The 20757-nt window shown below is 36.3% G+C and overlaps 2 protein-coding genes across 4 annotated transcripts in view; both read left to right on the forward strand.

Moving 5' to 3' along the window:
* Positions 1 to 2192: 2192 nt before the first annotated feature.
* On the forward strand, positions 2193 to 16505 carry Atet (ABC transporter expressed in trachea). Of its 3 annotated transcripts, XM_011316463.1 has the most exons (10): positions 2193 to 2287; positions 6328 to 6967; positions 10762 to 10935; positions 12236 to 12465; positions 12861 to 12978; positions 13087 to 14023; positions 14308 to 14476; positions 14574 to 14674; positions 15152 to 15307; positions 15456 to 16505. In XM_011316463.1, exons 3-10 carry the CDS (start codon positions 10784 to 10786, stop codon positions 15798 to 15800), a joined length of 2208 nt encoding a protein of 735 aa, XP_011314765.1. In that variant the 5' UTR covers positions 2193 to 2287; positions 6328 to 6967; positions 10762 to 10783; the 3' UTR covers positions 15801 to 16505. The 3 variants fall into 3 exon arrangements, with proteins under 3 accessions (XP_011314765.1, XP_011314766.1, XP_011314764.1); XM_011316464.1 differs by lacking the exon at positions 2193 to 2287 and having other exon boundaries at positions 5936 to 6882; XM_011316462.1 differs by lacking the exon at positions 2193 to 2287 and having other exon boundaries at positions 5937 to 6967.
* Positions 16506 to 19224: 2719 nt separating this feature from the next.
* The window catches only part of LOC105273817 (ATP-binding cassette sub-family G member 4), a 15137-nt gene continuing 13604 nt past the window's right edge, over positions 19225 to 20757 (forward strand). Inside the window, exon 1 of the mRNA XM_011316467.1 lies at positions 19225 to 19616. The gene's annotated coding sequence lies outside the window, so the exon portion shown is untranslated. The remainder of the gene's footprint in view (positions 19617 to 20757) is intronic.

Consider the following 20757-nt stretch of genomic DNA (forward strand, 5'->3'; position numbering starts at 1 on the left):
AACAATTCCGAGAAACGGACAAAGGAATTTTTGTAAACACAATGACGCCGGGCGGCCGTTCGACAATACCGAAGTTCAGTGTAGCAAAGGAAAAATCACAATCACTCAAAATGCTCTGATAAACTGTTTAAAAAATTATTTCACGTCCCAAAATCACTTGCACTCAGTCCTGCACTTTTTATTTTCAATGTTCACAGGCGGCACCGGTTTTTTACACTCACTAGGACCCCGATGTTAACGGATTTTCACTACGCGACACCCGACCGACCGTTCCACGCGCTGCCGCCGAACGACTGACTCCCCACTCAAAATGGCGAGGCATTGGAGGCGGCGCTCGAGTGGGGGTCGCCAGGCGATACTCCGCGCACGCGCACTGAACACCCCGCATGCGCACAGAACACCCTGCATGCGCACAGAAGACCGCGGGCAGTCTCAATTTGACGAGATAAGATAATTGCGAAAATTCTGAACCTAATAAATAATTCTCTCTTAAAAAAACAGTGCAATCACGTAAAATCCAATAGTCAGTGAAAAATAATTGATTGAAGAGAATTTAGCGTGTGGATTTTGGTCTTAACCATCAAAAACCCTTCGATTGGATCTCCGAAACGGGAATGGGAGTATCAGATACATTGAATTACGTTCTGTTTTCTAATGCCGTCAGCTTGAATGCCGGTTCGTTTGCGAAAACTGCTGCATTAGGTGTAAGTCGTTGTTATTTTTTAATAAAAAATAAGAGGAATCAATTTATTTATTGTTATTGCCTGATTTTTGGAGACTGGGTAATGCTTCTATAGTTTATTCTATTTTTGAAACTTTGAGGTCATGTAGATACCATACAACGATGTATGTGGTGGGGTGGGGTGTCTCCCCGTCAGGCGACTCGATAACTGCCTCTGTAGCAGTCCCGGTGTCAGAGGGATTAGTCGCAGGGGTGAATGTCATTTTATGCGTTACGAAATTGGTTTCTGTTTTTTATTATAAAATTTAGAATTTTCAAATTTCAGTGAATACCTGCTCGATTTTCATGCTCCCCTGATACTTTTTTGAAAATTTCGAATTTTTCATTTTCAGTGAATACTAATTTCGTAACGCAGGAAATAATATTCACCCCGTCGACTGGTTCCTATGACATCAGAGGAACATGAAAATCGAGGAGGTATTCACTGAAATGTGAAAATACAAAATTTGTGAAAAAGTACCAGGGGAACGTGAAAAACGAGGAGGTATTCACTGAAATTTGAAAATTCGATATTGTTGAAAAAGTATCAGGGGAAAATGAAAATCGAGGAGGTATTCACTGAAATTTGAAAATTCTACATTTTTGGAAAAGTATCAGGAGAGCGTGAAAATCGAGGAGGTATTCACTGAAATTGAAAAATTCGAAATTTTCAAAAACTTATCAGGGGAGCATGAAAATTGAGGAGGTATTCACTGAAATTGAAAAATTTGAAATTTTCAAAAATGTATGAGGGGAACATGAAAATCGAGGACGTATTCACTGAAATCGAAAAATTCCAAATTTTTAAAAAAGTATCATGGAAGCATGAAAATCGAGGAGCTATTCACTGAAACTGAAATATTTTAAATTTTCAGAAAATAAAATTCACCCAGTCAATCGATCCCTCTGACAGCGGGACTGCTACTGAGGCAGTTACCGAGTCGGTTGACGGGCAGACACCCCACCATGGGGTGCGGCCCCCTCTTTCTCTTGGGGTGAGGTACTACCCCGAACTGAGCCACTCAGTGGGGGTTTGAGTGACCCCACCACCATTGTACCCCACCTCACCCCAAGAGAAAGAGGGGGCCGCACCCAATAGTAGGGGGTCTACCGTCAGTCGACTCGGTAGGTGCCTCAGTAGCAGTCTCGCTGTCAGAGGGACCGGTCGACAGGGTGAATGTTATATTCTGCGTTACGAAATTGATATTCACTGAAATTTTAAAATTTTATGGAGTCACTTAAATTTTTTGCAATGGGGGCAAAAAATTTGAGTGACTCCACAAAATTTTCAATTTCAGTGAATACCAATTTCGTAACGCAGAAAATAACATGAAGCAGTTACCGAGAGGGCTGACGGGCAGACACCCCCATTGCTTGTGGCGCCCTCCCTCTCTTGGGGTACACTACTACGATACCGGTACGGGCAATCAAGCCCCCACAACTGAGCCTCTACATTAGTTCATTCTCTATGGAGGGGACATTGAATGTTTGCATCTTCGGAGTACCAGATGTCGTCAAGGCAGATCTCCGAAATGTCTGCAGAGATGACAAATTCAAATGTGAGGGGTAAGAACATGAACTTTTTTGAAATCGATTTTTCTTTTCGGACAAATTCAAAAGGTTCACTCCATCGAAGCTCAATCAATAATTTTATCAAATTTTTTAATTTTTCGGGATCGCCCCCCCCCCCCCCCCCCCCCCCCCTCGGAACGAACTTCTGTAGAATTTTTTTACAGAGCTGTGTACGTTTAAAATAATAGAAAAGGTACTGATTCAATCGAATCGAAATTCTGATTTTTATCAAATTTTTCTCTCTCTCAGAATTGGTTTTCAGGAAGATTGACTTAGAAAGAAAAGTCACGCTTCTCCTCGGAAAATCCCAGATCAAGTCCCGGAACTGCAAAGAATTGTTGTCTCTACCATTCCATACCCATCCAAGACTTTTATTATCCACTAAAATCAGGGAAATTTCTCTCAAGATTGAGCTCTAAACCACTCGAGATGATCCATTTAAAATTGTTTCATGACCGAGTTTTGCTTGAACAGATGTTAATAGTTGAATAGAGAAGGGAGAGTTCACTGTCCCTCCAGTGAATTTCACCGCGATTTTCTCGCTTCCTCAATTGATGAGTTAAAGACAGTTGTTAAATTTATTTCGTTAATACCCAGAGACAAAGGAATTCGCATGACCTACTGTGCAACTCCCCTTGTTTCCAGGAGTCATTAATCGTCCGATCATCGCGGAACGGTATGTGTCACCACTAATCATTGCACTGGAACAAAGTACACAAAGTTCTTCGGTGCATGTGCACTCGCGACATTCACTTTTTACTCAATTGCAAAAATTGACACGTAATTTTCTCCGTCCGCGGTTTACGTAAAGTTCAGTTATTACTCATTTTTTTCCATGATGCAAAACTGGATGCCTTCTGCAATCAATCCTCATAATCATTAATTCAAATCAATCCCCTGCGTCATTAAAAATGTAACATATTACCTGAAAAGAACTAATAAAATCGATAAAATCAGTGAAAATCAACGAGATTACAATTAAAATGATAAATTCTATATCCAGAATTGCCCGAAGGAAATTGAATAAAATCACTGCATCGAGATGATGTCCCATTTTTTCGCGAAGTCACTCAAGTCACTATCAAGGTAATTACGAAACATCCTCTAAAAAACAATTTTGCTATTTCCTGTGTCATCTCGAGAAACTAGAATAGCGAGATAACAAAAAAGTCTATATGGTAATGGCATTTTCCGGTGCCTGCATAATTCAGTGGTATATACTTACCCTCCCCTCCACTGGATATCTGCAATTTTCTCGGTCATGACATTGTACGAGCATCATCTTGGAATTACATACGCAATTTACGTCCGAAAAAAAAGTACTTGAGGGGCAGATAAACATTGTAACATTGTCGCATTGATCAAAACACTTGAGAGAGTTGAGCAATATCATTGAAATACTTTGTTATCAATGCAGTAGCAACAATTTTTGTCTTTGTAACATAACAAAAAGCTTGAGATATCCATGATCGATCTGTGAAGGCAATTAAATGGAGGGAGTATTTCCGATTTGTTCTCTAATGACGTATTGACGGTTTTGACACGAATTGTCGGATTTCCGGTTGATAGGTCACGCCGGATATGATGAGAGCAACCGGAAATGCAGAAGCTTTCGCGGATATAAAGATGCAGCACCGAATATCTGATGCTGATAGGAACGTCAGTTTTTTGCTGAAATTTGTTGTTCGGTTCTCTCTTTGTCAATATTTTCAGTTTTCTCTCAGGTTTAAGAGTGTTCTCCACCCATATATTGACAAAATTGACCTTTTTAAATTTTTCTGACAAACTTCCTATGCCAATATTTTTCTACCGTTTTTCTAACTTCAAAAAATAATCACAAAAAAGTAGAGAAAGTTAATGAAAATTATCGCACCGCCACTGAACTTCGTAACTATTTGACTCTCCCCTAAATAATGATAAGGCCCAAAACCTTATATTTTTCACATCCATCCCATTCATAATTTTACAAAAAAATTTTAAAAATGTGAATTTTGGCTATAGATGGGCGCGGAATATCCTTATCGCGCGGATTTATAATTTCAATCCCCTCGGGTGTTCTGATCAAAGTGACAATGTGCAATGATTATTGAGGGAGAAATTTGGGTGAGAGATTCTCGATCAAATTGGATGAAATTGAATTATTACGGGGGTCAAGCAAATTAAATCAGAATTGCGTAATCCATGAAAAATCAACGTCCAATCCCTTTTTTCACTGTCAAAGTTTGTTATGATAATTTTTTTTCTAGTGACGAAAGAGCTTGCGCAATATCGATTATCGAGTTAAAACGAACTTAGAGCTACACAATAACAGAAAAGGAAGATAGAAATGTAAGGAAGTAACAGAATTGCTTCTCTTTACGCTTTAATTATACTTCTCGTATTTTTGAGACGAATGACAAAACAAAAATGATAAATTCCAGTAAAATTTATAGTCCCTCCAAACAATTACTTCCAACGAAGACTCAATATAAAACCAATTCCATTTCCAAGAATAGATCCAAAATTGACAGTTCTTCCGTTTTTTTTAACATGTCAAAATTTAAATTACGAAAATAAATATGAATTTAATAAAATCAGATTAGTCCAGCATAAGATTTCCCATCTATCGACTATTTCCCGGGTGCCAGTGCACTTAAATTTAATAATTGAGACCTATTGGTTTGTTGGTGAAAGGTGAAAACTGAGAATTGCCTAGGAAAGTTCTCTATGTAAAATGTGTATTTTATTTTTGCTGTAAAAAAAAGATGGTCTAAGGGGGTCTTCAATTTTTTAGCAACTCTCTGCATACATTTGAGTCATAACAATTTCATCCCTGTATGTCTTGAGTGCAAGTGCACTTGAACTCGGGAATATTCGGTTGGAGTCGGAGAGTATCGACCCAGCGCATGCGGCAATGTGCCCAACCTGCTTTCACATCATCTTGTCCTTTTTTCTTTGATTGTACACAGTTGATCCTCTCTGTTCTTACTCTATGTACTCAATGCTATAAACCCCTTCCCTTTTTCATTCTCGATACGTTAAGGCGATATTCCTGTCCCCGTACACTGGATTTTGAGTCTAACCGGGAAAATGGTCTTTGTTAGCATGCGCAGGCGCAGGGACGTACTGGGATTCCCCGGATCCCCTGCAATTTACAGAATTCTAGATTTGAAATTTCGAATAAACGTTGAAGACGATTGCTGTCAAACGCGCGTCCTGGATGGGAATTTAGGGTGGCCTATCTAATTTGGTTAATTGGGGATTAATGAAGGAAATTACGAGATTTGAAATGGTAATTTACGATTTGAATTTCGTATTTTACGAAGTCGGATCTAGTTATTTAAATTTATTAACCTCGTATCTCACTTCCTCCTAATCATGGAGAAATTTTGCATTTTGATTTTCACTATAATTGCGGGAAGGTAGGGGAGGGGAGTTTTTGAGAGGGACTGCTCTACTTTTTATGAAGGGCAATGCGTTGAAAATTAGAGGAGTTAAGTCATAAAACACGCCTGCTATGTCTCGCCTTTCTCTTGTCATTTGATTTGTGAACTAAAAAAGAAATAATTTTTAACACATAAAAGTTTAATCGAAACCTTCTCGATTCGAAGACGAATCCAAACGAATTCAATTGGCATGACTACTTCAGAAATATCCCCCAAATAATTGAAACACCTGAAATTTTTATAACAACTTGCTTTGCATCTTTCAACTGATAATATTCAAATATAATAATTTCAAACAATAATATTTTCGAAAATCCTACCGAAACGTCGAGTCGGCTTATCTTCTGTTATTACTACTGATTCTTCTCTAGATTTGCGCGGCAAATCCTTCACATGCGCAATTTCCTTTCAATTCCAGATTGACGAGGGATTTACTGATAAAAAATTGTAATAATTGTGCCTTTCAAGTTTTTTCAATAATTTCATCGTCCAATAGTCCTTTTGCTTCAGGGAGTGAACAAATTACGAAAAGATCGATCATTAAAAAAATAAAGTAAATTTCTTTGATAAACATAATGATTTTTTGGGAATTGTCATTTTTTAATAAAGATTTAGCTCCGTTAGGAGAAGGACTGTCTTAAAAATTCAGTCATCAACGCCGACATTCCACGATGACTCACATCTGTCGGGTGAACGTACGTCCTTCCGAAGAAGCACCACGATATCCCCCAGATCCCTACACTCCTGGTAAGACACGAGGCTAGCCGATTGCTACGGTATGACCACGACCAGCTGATTTTGACTGGTGCCTCACTGCCTCCTCGTCAGTTCAGCAATCAGTAGCATAAAGTGCGCCTCGACCAGTCGGACACAGAAATCACCCCGAAGTGGTCACCATTTGAAACAGTCCGATGTGTTTTCCACTTCACCCAAATTCAGAAAAACCGAGACAATCCACTGGTAATAATCATCTGGTGATAAATGTTGAATGAAAGCTGCAGCTGCAGTTGTGTCAGGATTCCCCCACTGTCTGGTACAGCTGGACAAAAGCCACTACTGAAAATCCTTTGTTTCTTGATGACTGATACATTGGTATGATGCACTGGACCCCGAGTCATTCGACTGTCAGTTGATCCCGGACAAGTGGTCAGTTGATTGGACAAGGTGAAGTGATTGTTCTTCTGGTTATTACTTAGTTGTTGGACCCTGGGGTTATGGTACTGTTGCACTGGATACCCACTGTCGTCCTGTAAGTCAGATTTCAATTACAGCCTTAAAGTCTCCAATTCAATTCCATCATTATAAAAAATGTCCATTTCTACTTTTCTCCCTTTTTAGTTACTTTGCATTCTAATTGTCAGTTCAGGGGTGATTCTTCGAGTTCCAGGGGCTAGAGGGGCAAGGGGAGTTGCCAGTATTGATTGATGTTGTTTGATAATAATTGGAGGATTTCTATTCTTTGTTGAGACTTGCAAATTAGTTCTTGAGGAATTCTTGAGGAATTATTATTTATGGTAATTTGACCTGGGGGATCATTTTGCGACGCATTTCGGGGGTAAGGACTTTTTTGGGGAATTTGCGTGTCTTTTTGTCTCTAGTATTTTTTATGTGACGGAATTAATATTTGGTGATGATAATTAGCCATAAATTGGTAAATGAGATTGGTGGTGAAATTTTGGGTTTTGGTGAATCTTTATTGATTCGGAAATGTGGATTTTGGGGAGAGCTTTTTGGAGGGAATTTAATCAGTGGCTTGAAGCCCTTTGATGTTTCCACTTTGAATGAATTTTTCCCTCGCTGAAAGGAAAGTTCAAATTGGGTTTTTGATTTTTGGGACGAAAAAATGAATAACAATTTTTTTATTCATTATTTAGTTTGTTATCACTTCGTGGATAACAACTGCATCCCGGAAATGTCAATATCAATAAATAACAATGTCCCGTTCATATTTAATCGAAAAAAAGTTGCAAAAATGTTATTTCCATTCTCTCAGAATTTTCTTCGTATCAGTTTCTTGACCTTTCTGCGAATTCCATAATAATAAAAACAAAGATACAAATATTTCCTTTCCACTGTTGCTCTTGCGAGTTTTACAGTGCAATAAAAACAAATAGGTCATAAAAATATAAAAAAATGCATAATAGTAATGGAGACAGAGAAACTAGAGAATAAATGGGAAAGAATGGGATAGAATAGAACTAATCAAACGGAATAAATAAAATCAATTAATCCATTATGTGAAAAATTCTTCTTCGTGATAATTTATTTTCATTTTTTGTTGTCAATTGTCGGATGTGGGTTGCCATGCGAGCATCGACACGACACCCCTTTTTATCACCACCAATTTCAATGCACCAACTACGCTAGAAAGTATTCTAAAACTTTTACCTGTATTTGCAAATGATTTCGTTAACATTCGCTCTTCGTCCTTGACATATCAAAAAAATCGCTATTAGATGCAATAGATTTAAAACTCAATTCTTTCACATTGACTTACTCATCGCCCTATGTCATTCCTGCGTGATTAATTCTGAAGACGATTTTCTTTTCTCAATCATTGATATCGTGCGAGTGACTAATTAATTTCGAAATTTTATTGGGCATCACTGCCGATTCAATTGACACGCAGTCTTCACGGATTTCCGTGACATCAGAGAGTAATAAAAACTATTAGAGAACTTGAAGAATTGTCTGATTGTCCATTTGTTAAAAATAATCGCCTTTTCTAAATTTTTCGTTTTGTTCAATTACAGAATCGATAATTCTTCTTTCAACAGAAATTCAATAGTGAATGATCGCATGGAGTTGTAAGATTAGATTTCAATTCTCCACTGAAAATACAAATGATTGTTTTTAATTATTCAATTATTGAATTTGCATATATTCAATTGTAAATTTCCTCCATTGTAAAAAAAACAATTGTCTTTCGTAAAGTGAACAATCAGTTTTTCAAAAAAAGAAGATAGACAACGGATCTGAATTTAACGAAGGAATTCTCAATCGATTTTGTTCGAAGACTTAGTAATTTTCAGTCGTGCGATTTGCAACAACCGCGAGGGTTTCTCTGTTTTTTGCCATCTGCAATCAAAAGTTTTACTGTTCCCGATGTTTAGGTGCAACTAGTTCGCGCGAGGTTATTCTTTCATCAAGTTTCTCTCCACCTGGATTTTTTTCTCGTGGAGAATATCTAGAGACACGTACTGAGTTTCAATGGGACTTGCCATCCACTTCAGTGGCTATTTCGTCGGAAACAATGAGTAATTCGCGCTTGCGCTATCAAAATCACGTGTAACTAACCTTCCCCTATTTCAGTTAGTCTTGCGAAAAAAATTGATAGTTCATTCAATTAATTAAACCTTCACCAGTATTTTTCAGGAGAAAGACACGAAATTCGGTCAGTCGTACTTTTCAACTCCAGTTTTCGCGAGATATCTCTGAATCTATTATAAATAGAGAGATTTTCATCAAAACCATTTTTGCAGAGTGCAATGAGCACTGCAAAAAAGGTTTCTACAAAAATTTCGCTATTTTTCCCAGATTCTGAGATATTCCTCGAAAACTCACATGTTCGATAAATCGATCTGTTATCGTCGATTAATCGTCATTAAATCGGGATTCTGTAATTGGGAAAACGAGAAAAAATTGCCCAAGTGATCGGATATCGTTAAGTATCGTAGAGTATTTAATTACAGAATAAAGTATTGAATACTGAAGTGGAAAGCGTATTACCACAACGATTTAATTCGCAATCGGATCTCTCTAACACACTGAGAAAAAATTATGATAAAAATCGACTAAAAATGAATATTTTAGGGGAATTTTTACTAGAAAACTGTACATTGGACTGCGAAACTATCTAGCATTGATCATAGAAATTTAATACGAGGCGATGACGAAGGAATGACGATTCATTTCCCAGCTCTCGTATTCCATGACTCATACATCGAATAGAATAAAGTCATTTGACATAAAAAATTAGACTTACAAACCCATTTTATTGTCTTTTATCGAGCAATTAATTGGATAGATAAGCGGATGATCTTGAGGACTTAATCTGCAGTTACCCAGGTGTTCATTTAAGTGGCATGTCTTAGGAAATCAATCGATAAAAATTATCGCTTGAAAATCGAGTCCATCTACAGTGAAAAATTCGTTATTTTTTTTTCTGGCAGTGGAATTTATTCTCAATTATGCATGATTCTGATTATTTTTTCAAATTCTCTCTTCGTGATTGCCTGCAATTGTATGTACTTGGGGCATGCGAGGAAAATTCAACGCAATCGAACACAAATTACATTAGATGACGAGACACGACCTCTTGTCTCTCCTCGACTCCTTGTCAAGCCCACGAAAGATTAAATTTCCAAATAAAAATCGAGTACAAAATTAAATTCGCAATAAAAGAGAAAAATTCCAATTTTTTAGTCCGATTATTTATTTTTTTTTACTAAAAAAATTAGAAGTAATTATTTTATCACTTTTCATTGCAACAAATCGTTGGAATTTATGAATAAGAAATTAAATTTTCAACCAAAAACTGAGTGCTAAATGAAATTCCCAATAAAAGAGAATAATTCCCAATTTTTAATCCTATTATTTACTTACCGAACAAATTAACAGAAATTATTCATTTCCATTTTAAGAAATCATTGAAATAGATGAATAAAAAATATAGAAAATCCCTACAATATGTAATTAATATGAAAATCGCGGAAATGAGTTTCGTTTCGTTCTGGTTCAGAAAAAAATAAAAATAGTTTCAATTTTCCACGTGTCCCTCCCCTCCGGAAATTATCATTCATCCGCAATATCGTCCGGACACAACGGCAGCAACAAATTCCCCTGATCGACAGCACGTGTTAATATTCCGTTTTATCAAGCTTGAAATTTTGTGTAATCCATGCAATTTGCAGTCATTATCCAGTGGATTGAAATAATAAACACCCGATGAGGGAATAAACTGGATGATTCGGCTTTGGATTGATGGAATTCATGAATTGTCATTCTGGTTGTGTCTCCATTTATTTATTTATTTATTTCCAGGGAAAGATAAGGGTCACAGAGAATGGGCGATATGAAGAATCTCACGCTGGGTAGTGTCTCTAGGTACAATGGCGAAGAGCAGGTCCAATTCATCGCTGAGGGCTCCCACCAGGTGACAATTAGATCACCACCTCCAGCTCTTCACCTGGAGAACCTAAACAATGCAGTTCTCAGGTTAATAAAATTCCAAACATCTTTAGATTCTCCGATCTCATCATTTCCATGTCTGAACGGTCTAGGCAATTCAAAAAAATGTTTGAAACATGAAAATTGAATGATTGAACTCGATTTATCAGTCGATCAGAATGGAAAAGGCGAAGTCGTCGCTCTTTTATTCATTTCGGAGCGATTTTCGTTGAATTCACTTTGTAGTTTATCTCCTGTTTGGATTCATTCGGAGATAAGAGATCTCGGTGATGCAAATTGTTGAGTGTTTGCGTTAAAATTCAGAGGTTGAGTTTATTTTAAGATAGGAGGAATATTTCAGAGGCCGACCTTTAGACACTGACCCCTAGGTACTTTTTCATTATCAGGATGATTCATTGAAAAAAAGAACAACTTCAAAGATTTTAAAAATCAATTCATACTCCCAACAAAATTGTCCTTAAATCATTAATAAAAATTGTGAATGCAAATAAAATCAATATATCATAAGAGAATGATTAACAAAATTGGGGAAATCGAGAGTAATGAATTTTGAGATCAATAAAAAAAAGGATAGAAAACTGACGAGACAAATTAATAATTAATTAATGAAACTTAATCTCTCGCATGGAGTTGGTCCCGAAAATTTTGTCAAAAAAATCGAGTAACACGTGCTCGATTATTATAGATAACAAAAATTGACGCCAATTACAGATAGTGAAAGACTCGAGAGAATTTCATCGATGAAACACAAGTCTTCGATAAGTTTCCCACCGATTCGACTGATAATTACCGCAATCGTTATCATCTCCCGTACTACTTTCAGTTATGCAATTATTTCTCGGTGATGAAATTATCTCCCCGATATCGAATAAAAAACCGACAAATTATCTAAATTCAATTGGAATCAACACTTGAAGTAGTTATCAGACACAATTGAAATCGATTGCCCTCCGAAAGTACTTCTGTACTTTGTCCCTTTACGTCACCTGGGACCTTGTCTTGTCCTTGTACCGTCATCGATTTTCTACGAAATTATCTCAATGGAGAACAATCAGAGAATTGGAGAATTGACAAACAATCGGTTTACACTAGTCATTTAAAATTTAATCGATCTCCAATTATCGCCTATACACTCCATTTTGTCAAATCAACAATTTTCATTCCTCTCTTCGCTAAATATGACATTAAATAATTATCAATCAATATTATATTGTAGTTATTACAATGTAAAATAATTGGACTTACTTGTTTTTTTTAGTTTTTATTGAATTTAGTAATTTCTCATGCGTTCCATTGTTATGAAAATATATTCTCGTTCTATTTGCAGTGGCTCCCAAAATAATCTTCACTGCAGTTGCAATGGTACATCATCGAATGGAAATGCAACTGGCTGTGCTACCGGTGGTCTTGCCCGAAAAGTTCAGAATCACACGGGCATAAGTCCTGGCCAGGTGAATAAAAAACCAGTGGTGGCACTGACACACTTGCCAAGAAGACCACCAGTCGACATAGAGTTCAAAGACTTGGCCTACAGTGTCTCCGAGGGCAGACAAAGAGGTACACTATTTATTTATCCTCAAAAAAATACCCTAAATCTATTTAAACTTACCTTAAATTCCCCTAAATTAATTTTAACTATGCATTTATAAATTATATGCTAAGAGGAAGGGAAAATTAACAAAAAGACTAGATAGATCTCACCAGATGAATTCTGGTGATTTAATCCTTCCATGATTGATCGCCGATCAAATAAAATCAACTCATGTCGAAGAGGTCATTATTCCAATTGAATCACTCGTTGCAGCAATTGGGAGGTCATTAAAGAGATTTATCTCATAAAAATTTAATTGATAAGTGAAAAATTGCACTATCAAAAGTGGCACTTGTCTAATCACTGATGCTACGCTATTTTCATAATAATATCATCCATTGTTCATATTTGTTATCTTCAGGATACAAAACAATCCTGAAATGCGTAACTGGAAAAGTGAGATCTGGAGAGCTGACGGCGATAATGGGGCCCTCGGGAGCTGGCAAAAGTACTCTCATGAATGTACTTGCAGGATACAAGTGAGTGAATTAAATAATGAAATATATTTTCTCATTATGGATTTTTCTCATTGTGTTGATCTGAGTGAAAAATTATGGACTGCTTGAAATTCTCTGAATATTCCACAGGACGTCAAACCTCAACGGTTCGATCCTGATAAACGGAAAAGAGCGAAATCTCCGTCACTTCAGGAAGACGTCGTGCTACATAATGCAGGATGATCGGCTTCTGCCTCACCTGACGGTTCACGAGGCAATGACAGTCTCAGCGAATCTCAAACTGGGAAAGGATATAGATGCAGCTGGAAAGAAAGTCCTGATCGAGGAGATAATCGATACCCTGGGTCTGTCAGATGCGAGCAACACGCAGACCCAGTCACTGAGCGGTGGCCAACGAAAGCGATTGTCCATTGCTCTGGAGCTGGTGAACAATCCACCAGTGATGTTTTTCGATGAGCCAACGTCAGGCCTCGACAGCTCCTCCTGCTTTCAGTGCCTCAGTCTTCTCAAATCCCTATGCCGAGGAGGCAGAACGATAATCTGCACCATCCACCAGCCAAGTGCGAGACTCTTCGAGATGTTTGATAATCTCTACCTTCTCGCTGAAGGTCAATGCATTTACCAGGGCAATGTCCACGGTCTAGTACCATTTCTATCGTCAATGGGACTCGATTGTCCCAGCTACCACAATCCAGCCGATTTTGTTATGGAAGTGGCATCCGGCGAGCACGGTGAGTGCGTGGAGAAGCTGGTGACAGCTGTCAACAATGGAAAATGCAACAATTACCAGAATTATCAGACGAATTTCCTGACACACGCCGTTTCCAATGACATTGCCAAACAATCACCACCGGATGGGATCAAGGAGGGAAAACCTGAGGCCCTTATACCCAATGGAGTGTCCAAAGGACCACCTGGTGCTGTTATCAACATGCCTGTCTCTTGCACCACTTCCCTGTTGGACAGTGCTGAGAGCATTGAGCAGAAGGTCGGCTTTCCAACCAATGGCTGGACCCAGTTCTGGATATTATTGAAGAGAACATTCTTGTCCCAAATGAGAGATATGGTGCGTTCTTAAATTCGAAAATATTAATCTCAATTCATCTGAGTTTCCAAAATTACAATAATCCCTCAATAATTATAAAAATCCCTCAATATCCTGACGAATGGAAAAATAATCCGAGCAAAAGTTCATCGATTAATCCTCTCAATTATTGCAATGACGATTTATTGACCCTAATTGACAGAACGCTGAGCATTAGCCTCTCATAAAATCCATTGACCCTTGTGGAAATTAAGATACAATGTGGAGAATTATTGTAATTGCAGTGATAATTAATTTTCTTTCAGACGTTAACGAGAGTGAGACTGATATCTCACATTATCGTTGGATTTTTGATTGGTGCTCTCTACTACGATATTGGTAATGAAGGAGCTGAGGTTTACAGTAATGCAGGCTGTGTCTTCTTTACTGTAATGTTCTTGATGTTCACCGCGATGATGCCAACAATTCTCACGTGTGAGTTGTTTCTCATCGAAATACCAAATACCTCATTAAATATCCAAATATTATTTGGCATTACGCATTAATTTAAATTAAATATTTTTCTCTGCAGTTCCTATGGAGATGTCTGTGTTCGTAAGGGAGCATTTGAATTACTGGTACTCGCTGAAATCGTTCTACCTCGCAAGAACTATTTCTGATCTACCATTCCAAGTAAATAATTCAGATAAATCATATCTACAATTATAGAAAAATCAGGGTTATTGACAATTTTTTAGGTGATCACTAAAACTGGCGATTTTTTAAATGAATTCTGTGGGACTTCATTAGGTTTTTATTTTTCTATGAAAATTCATGGAAGAAATATCCCATCAGATGTGACAGTTTATATTTTTATGAGTCGATGCCTGAAAAAGCCACGAAAATAAAATTCCGACAAAAATTCCGATGAAATTAATTCTGGCCTGAGTAATAGGCTAGTCCGGAGTACTTATAAGAAACCGAATACTTAAGACAACCGACGCAATCGAAATACGACTTTTGATACGAATTTTGTAGACATTGGCAATATTTCTGAGGACGTTTTATTTTTTTTTTCTAGATATTTTTTATACGTGCGCACATTTTTATAAATTATAAATGAATTCCATGAAAAAATGAATAATGTATTTATGATAATTGTTATTTCAGACTGTGTTCTCGATAGCCTACGTCATGATTGTCTACTTCATGACGTCTCAACCATTGGAAACATATAGATTCTTGATGTACCTCAATATCTGCGTGCTGACAGCACTAGTCTCCCAATCCATTGGATTGTTAATTGGGGCCTCAATGAGCGTTGAGGTAAGTACAATCATTTAATTGGGATAAAAACCCTAAAATTCTCAAACAAATAATTGCATCATTGAATAATTAAGGAAAAGACCAATTGACATGGGAGAATTTCTTTGAGATATCATTTAGATTAATTAATTTAAAATTGAATTTTTAGAGTGGAGTGTTCATCGGTCCAGTATCAACAGTCCCTATAATCCTCTTCTCTGGATTCTTCATAAAATACACAGCAATGCCATCGTATTTGAGCTGGCTGTCCTATCTATCGTTCATTCGTTACGGTTTTGAGGGAGCAATGCTAACAGTCTTTGGATACAACAGACCACGATTGAAATGCCGCGAGGCTTACTGCCACTACAGAGAGCCAAAGAAATTCCTCGAGGAAATGGCAATGGATAAATCAGCCTACTGGCTCGATGCCGTTGCCCTCCTTTCCATGCTCATTCTCCTAAGGTTTTCCACGTATTTTGTACTCAAACTGAAGATAAGATCGCTGCGCTAGGGAGTACACTTGCCACGAACATAGGATAATCAAATTAAATAGGTGAAGAAGTTATGAAATTTTATGAGCCCAGGAATTTCGCATTCTCCATCTCATATCTCGATAACCGCTGGGTCTAGAATAAAAGTCAAGGGAACTTTTTTGTGGAAGAATTAATTTCCTATAAAAAATGTTTCATGAGATTTTCTGGAAAACCGATGATTTCGGAGATATTTGCAGGATAGTGGGGGCGATGTTAGCAGAATCAAATTGGATAGATGACGAAGTTGTGAAATTTTACGAGCCCCGGAATTTTGCATTGTTTCTATCATATCTCGATAGCCGCTGGGCCTAGGTGAAAAGTCAAAGGAACTTTTTTATGGAGAAATTAATTTTCCATAAAAAATGTTCAATGACTCTTTAGTCTAGGTCTGATAGTTTGTGAGATATCTCCGGGTTAGTTAGGACTTTCGGTTTGGTCGAATGAAAAATTTCAGGTCTATTTGAAAAGGGTGCAGAAATTCCTCAACGGTTCGTTTAATTTCACTATTTCATTGCTGAAATGAATGACGGAGCAGACAATAAGGTCCGTAGACGTCAATCAGCCAAATAGTGCGTTTCAAACAACAATCGAGAAACATGGGAAAAATCGAAGAACAGATTAAGACTGAAAAATTAATTATGGACGTGAGATATTTCGAGAGGAACAAGAAACCATTGGAACCACAAAGATGTAGTAAATTGTAATAATAGGGGACAGCGTGGTGAGAGTTACGTTGGTTTTGTTAATTCATATGACGAAGTAGCTTTAATAATATAACGACGCTCTAATTACTGCGATGATGAACTTCATGGTTCATTGAGGTTCAATAGCATATGAATACACCATTTGGGGATGGAGGTCACTAATTAGGAAACAATCTCGGTAATTACAGAGTTCGAGAGGAGAGCACAGAAAATTTAATAGACAAACCATTCGTAGACGAATTATTTGTTAATTCACGTGAGTTCCTTGTTTTTCTTTTGAAATTGTTTTGCACTAATGATTTTTTTAAGGAAGAATTTTCTTTTCATTATTATGGCATTATAAATATCTCAATAGAATAATTGTATTGAAAAATCAGTGAAAATTCAATGGAATTGTCTCGCGAATTCACTGGGTTTTTCTGTTAAATTTTTAAAAATATGTCTTCTGACATTCTCTTCTGAACTCAATATTTATGGGGATTTGCATTTGACAAATTGATAAAACTTCTAGTTTTAGTTCCTCTCCTCTCATTAATGAATTAGTTGTTTCACTGAGTTTGGGACATAATGTCAAAGTAATTAATAGCATTTCCTCATCGACTCGATAATTAGCGAGATGATTGCGCACCTAGCGTATTTAATTCTTCTTCTTCAGGAAATTTGATTTTTTTTATACGGAAATTGAGATTTCGTGTCAACCGAAACGTTCTAAAGTAATTGATATTGTCGGACTTTTCCCTCCAAATCAATCGCAATTGATCGATAATTAAAAGAGACGTAGACACATCATCGTAATACGAGTAAAGTAAATTCTAAAAATAAATGAGAAAATAACAAAAAAAAAATTGTTTTAGCATCGCTTGCTTTGTGTCTCTTTCTGGAGACGAATTTTCTCACATTTTCATTACTAATCGCCAATCAAATAAAGTCAACTCATATCGTAAGGATCATTATTCCAATTAAATTCACCCGTTGCATTCATTGAAGGGTTTTTAAAAGAGATTTACCTTGTAAAAAATGAATTAATAAGCGAAAAATTAAATTATTAAGAGCCAACACTTGACCAATCACTGGCTGCCTGGATGTTTTGTTCATTAATTTCGAGGATGATTTGTTGATAACGCGAACAACTGGTGATTATTATTTCCACGATGGAGTTATGAGGAGAAGTTCTCGTAATTCTCTCTGATAATGCTAATTGCAGAGATATCAGTTGAATAATTATCACAATTATCCTCGAAAACTTAACGAAATAAAAGCATTACTAGGAGATTCCGTGTGCGTGCGTGTAAAAATTGTTAAGTGACGAGTTAAAACATTGTATCGAATGTTTCTAATAGTGTAAATGGGTATTTCAAGAGGCCTATGTTTATCAGACCCTCGACAGGATCTCATTTAGGGTCAATTAATCGAATTTTACAACAGTTAAGTGGATTGATCGATGGATCAGCACTTGATCCTTATTTTAGTTTAGATTTAAATTTTTTTATCATCCAGTTATCCCTCATGATTAATCATTTAGGTAGCCATTTCAAAGGAGACCCTGGGTTTCATTGACTTCAGGATTTTTTTCTTTTTCTACAACAAAATCCTGTTTTTTTATTCTCCGGTAGAAGTTACTCTACCGATGCAAGCTACGGAATAGCAGCTCCCGTCATACTTCTGCTATTTTTTTTAGGATAATTTAGTTAATTATTCGTTTCTCTGTTTGAAATATATCGATATGTCAAAGGTTTTTTTTATTTTGGGGCCGCAATAGACCCGAACGTTAAACAGCTCATCAATCTCAATGTTGAATGAAAAATTGCTGTCCCACGACACAATTTCAAAAACGAATATTTTTTTTATAATTATGAAAGCATTTGGATTTGTAAATATTCACGGAAAGATTGGATTATTATTTAGTAAATTCAGGGATTATACCTTGGCCGAGGTTGAATTGAAAGTGAAACTTCAGTTTGAGATCGATAGTTACCGAAATAAACACCGGGTATTTAACTGTTCCTTTCAAATTTTCACTTGGCAATATACCGGAAGATAAACAAAAGCTGTATAAACACGATCGTTTGAGATTCGTGAAAAATTCTGACCTGGATTAGGGCTACTGGTGTGAATCTACTAAATAATGAATTAATTATTAACAATAAAAATTGTGTTTACCGGTAGATCAGTTAGTACTTTCCGATTATAGTATTTTTTTATCGCATTACGTTGTAAGAACATGACACTATTTGCTATGAATTTAATGTTCAATTGTTTTAGTCGTAAGTTATTGTTTATGTGAATCGATATTATTCATTATATTTGTTTATCAAAGTGCAAGGTTCATGAGAGTTGAAATAAATGAATGATAATTAATGGATTTATTAATACTTTCAATACGGGTGGGTAAAGCGCATAACTTAAATCATTTTATGAAATAATTAATTAATTAATTAAATTAATAAAGGCTCAGGCTTTGGAGAAAATCATTTCATCAATAATTCAATGAGAACGTTAAAGAGTCAACTACTAAAAATTTAACAAAATAAATGAATAAGTAATAAATTAATTCATTTAAAATCCAAGAAAATTCGAAATTTCAAAAATGTCGATAAATTATGGGAAAACTGCATTACCTGCAGTCCACAACTTCAAATCTAGGGCATTATTATTTTTGCACACGTAAATCAAGCCGCCATACTTGTTTAGCATTTCAAGGTGACAATTAGACAACTGACAACTCCAACTCTAGTGTACAGTAATTAAAAATGGGAGGATAACATTCCTGGGAATAACGACAGTCTGTCCGTTCAACAATGATTGAGTACAAAAATTCGCGAGTGATCGTGTTAACCGCTATTTCTTGTGTATCCATATCATATTGTAAAACCTAGATAATCATTATAGAGGTTGAGAATTAAATCAAGTCAATTGCACGTGGATTTTGTGAGCTCTGGTGTTTAATTGTTCCTTCTGGGATTCAATCGTGTCGAGAAAATTTCAGGATCTCCCAGGGCCAAGTGGGAGGTTATTGACATTGTTTTGGGGTCCATGACCACTGCATCACAATTCCTTTTATCCAGAAAGCCTGAGGATATTCTTTCTAGGGTAATTCAACATAATTTGGTATTAATTTTGCTATTGATTAGATTTTTTTGAAATATTTCTGTAACTAAAGACAAATTTTTGTAGGAATATATTCTATAGTTCTCAATTAGCTCTGCAGGAAAGGTCATTACTAGAATTACAGTATTTTAGTTACTTTTGGAGATATTCTCTATTCTGCAATTGCGTGTGATTTGAGCGTTTGCTCTTTTGTTACTTTAATTACGCGCAAAATGGCAAAAATTTCGTCGCAAATCTGTATCGGGCACTAAAATATTTCCGGTTTCCGTATCTCGGTGTAAATACTGAAAATTGCTTGGATTTCTGAGTGCTTGTTATTTTTGTTATGGAAGCAATTTCTGGAAATAAGAGATAGAATGATAGTTGATTTATGCAAAAAACGGCCGATCTCTCCTAAAACAAATTAAACTAGAATTTACTGGAATTTCTAGAAGGTTCCCCATTAAAAATAAAAATTTGATCACTAAACAAAATGATAAAGTGCTAACAAATTGCGAAATTCTCATCTCACTGTTGCTAGAAAGAAATAATTCAGGTTTTTTCTCTTGATAACCGCGAATGGTTTTTATAAGGCTAATAAATCTGCGATATTCTCCACGAATTTCGATGATGAATTCGCAAATTATTCGGGATTGAAACCGTCGAATGGAATGACTGTGGAGAAATAAATTCTGACCTTCCTACAATAAAAATCGTGTCTCAACGAGGATTACAAGTTGTTTGTCATATCCTGGATTAAAATAACTGTTTAAAAATATTGAAGATCAATGAAATTTTGATTGGATATCTCTGAAGAACTTTGAGTCTCTTTATCGGGTTTCATAACCATTTTGATAAGAAAAAAGAAGCGTTTCGACCTCTCATCGACACCTGAAACCTCAGAAAAATATTCGAAATGTTTGTAATTAAAAACAATTCAATTTCTCGGTTCACAAATGAAATTTTACAATTGAATTGCATAACGCCGTAAAACATGGAAAATTTTTTTATTCCGTCCTTTTATTACCGAAATCATCAAATATTTATTATGAAATCATTCATTACCTATTAAAAAGATCTAATTAAAAAAAAAAGTCACGTTCTTCCCCCAGGAATTCTAGATCAGCCCCTGAGGTCCGGGGGG

The sequence above is a fragment of the Fopius arisanus genome, unplaced genomic scaffold (genome assembly GCF_000806365.1).
Source record: "Fopius arisanus strain USDA-PBARC FA_bdor unplaced genomic scaffold, ASM80636v1 scaffold00007, whole genome shotgun sequence".
NCBI classification, from domain to species: Eukaryota; Metazoa; Arthropoda; class Insecta; order Hymenoptera; family Braconidae; genus Fopius; species Fopius arisanus.

Coding starts and splice junctions, on each gene's coding strand:
- Atet (XM_011316463.1), top strand. CDS start 10,784: ATGGGCGATATGAAGAATCTCACGCTGGGTAGTGTCTCTAGGTACAAT. Junction 14,024..14,307: donor TGTCCCAAATGAGAGATATG/GTGCGTTCTTAA, acceptor ATTTTCTTTCAG/ACGTTAACGAGAGTGAGACT. Junction 14,675..15,151: donor TTTCTGATCTACCATTCCAA/GTAAATAATTCA, acceptor TTGTTATTTCAG/ACTGTGTTCTCGATAGCCTA.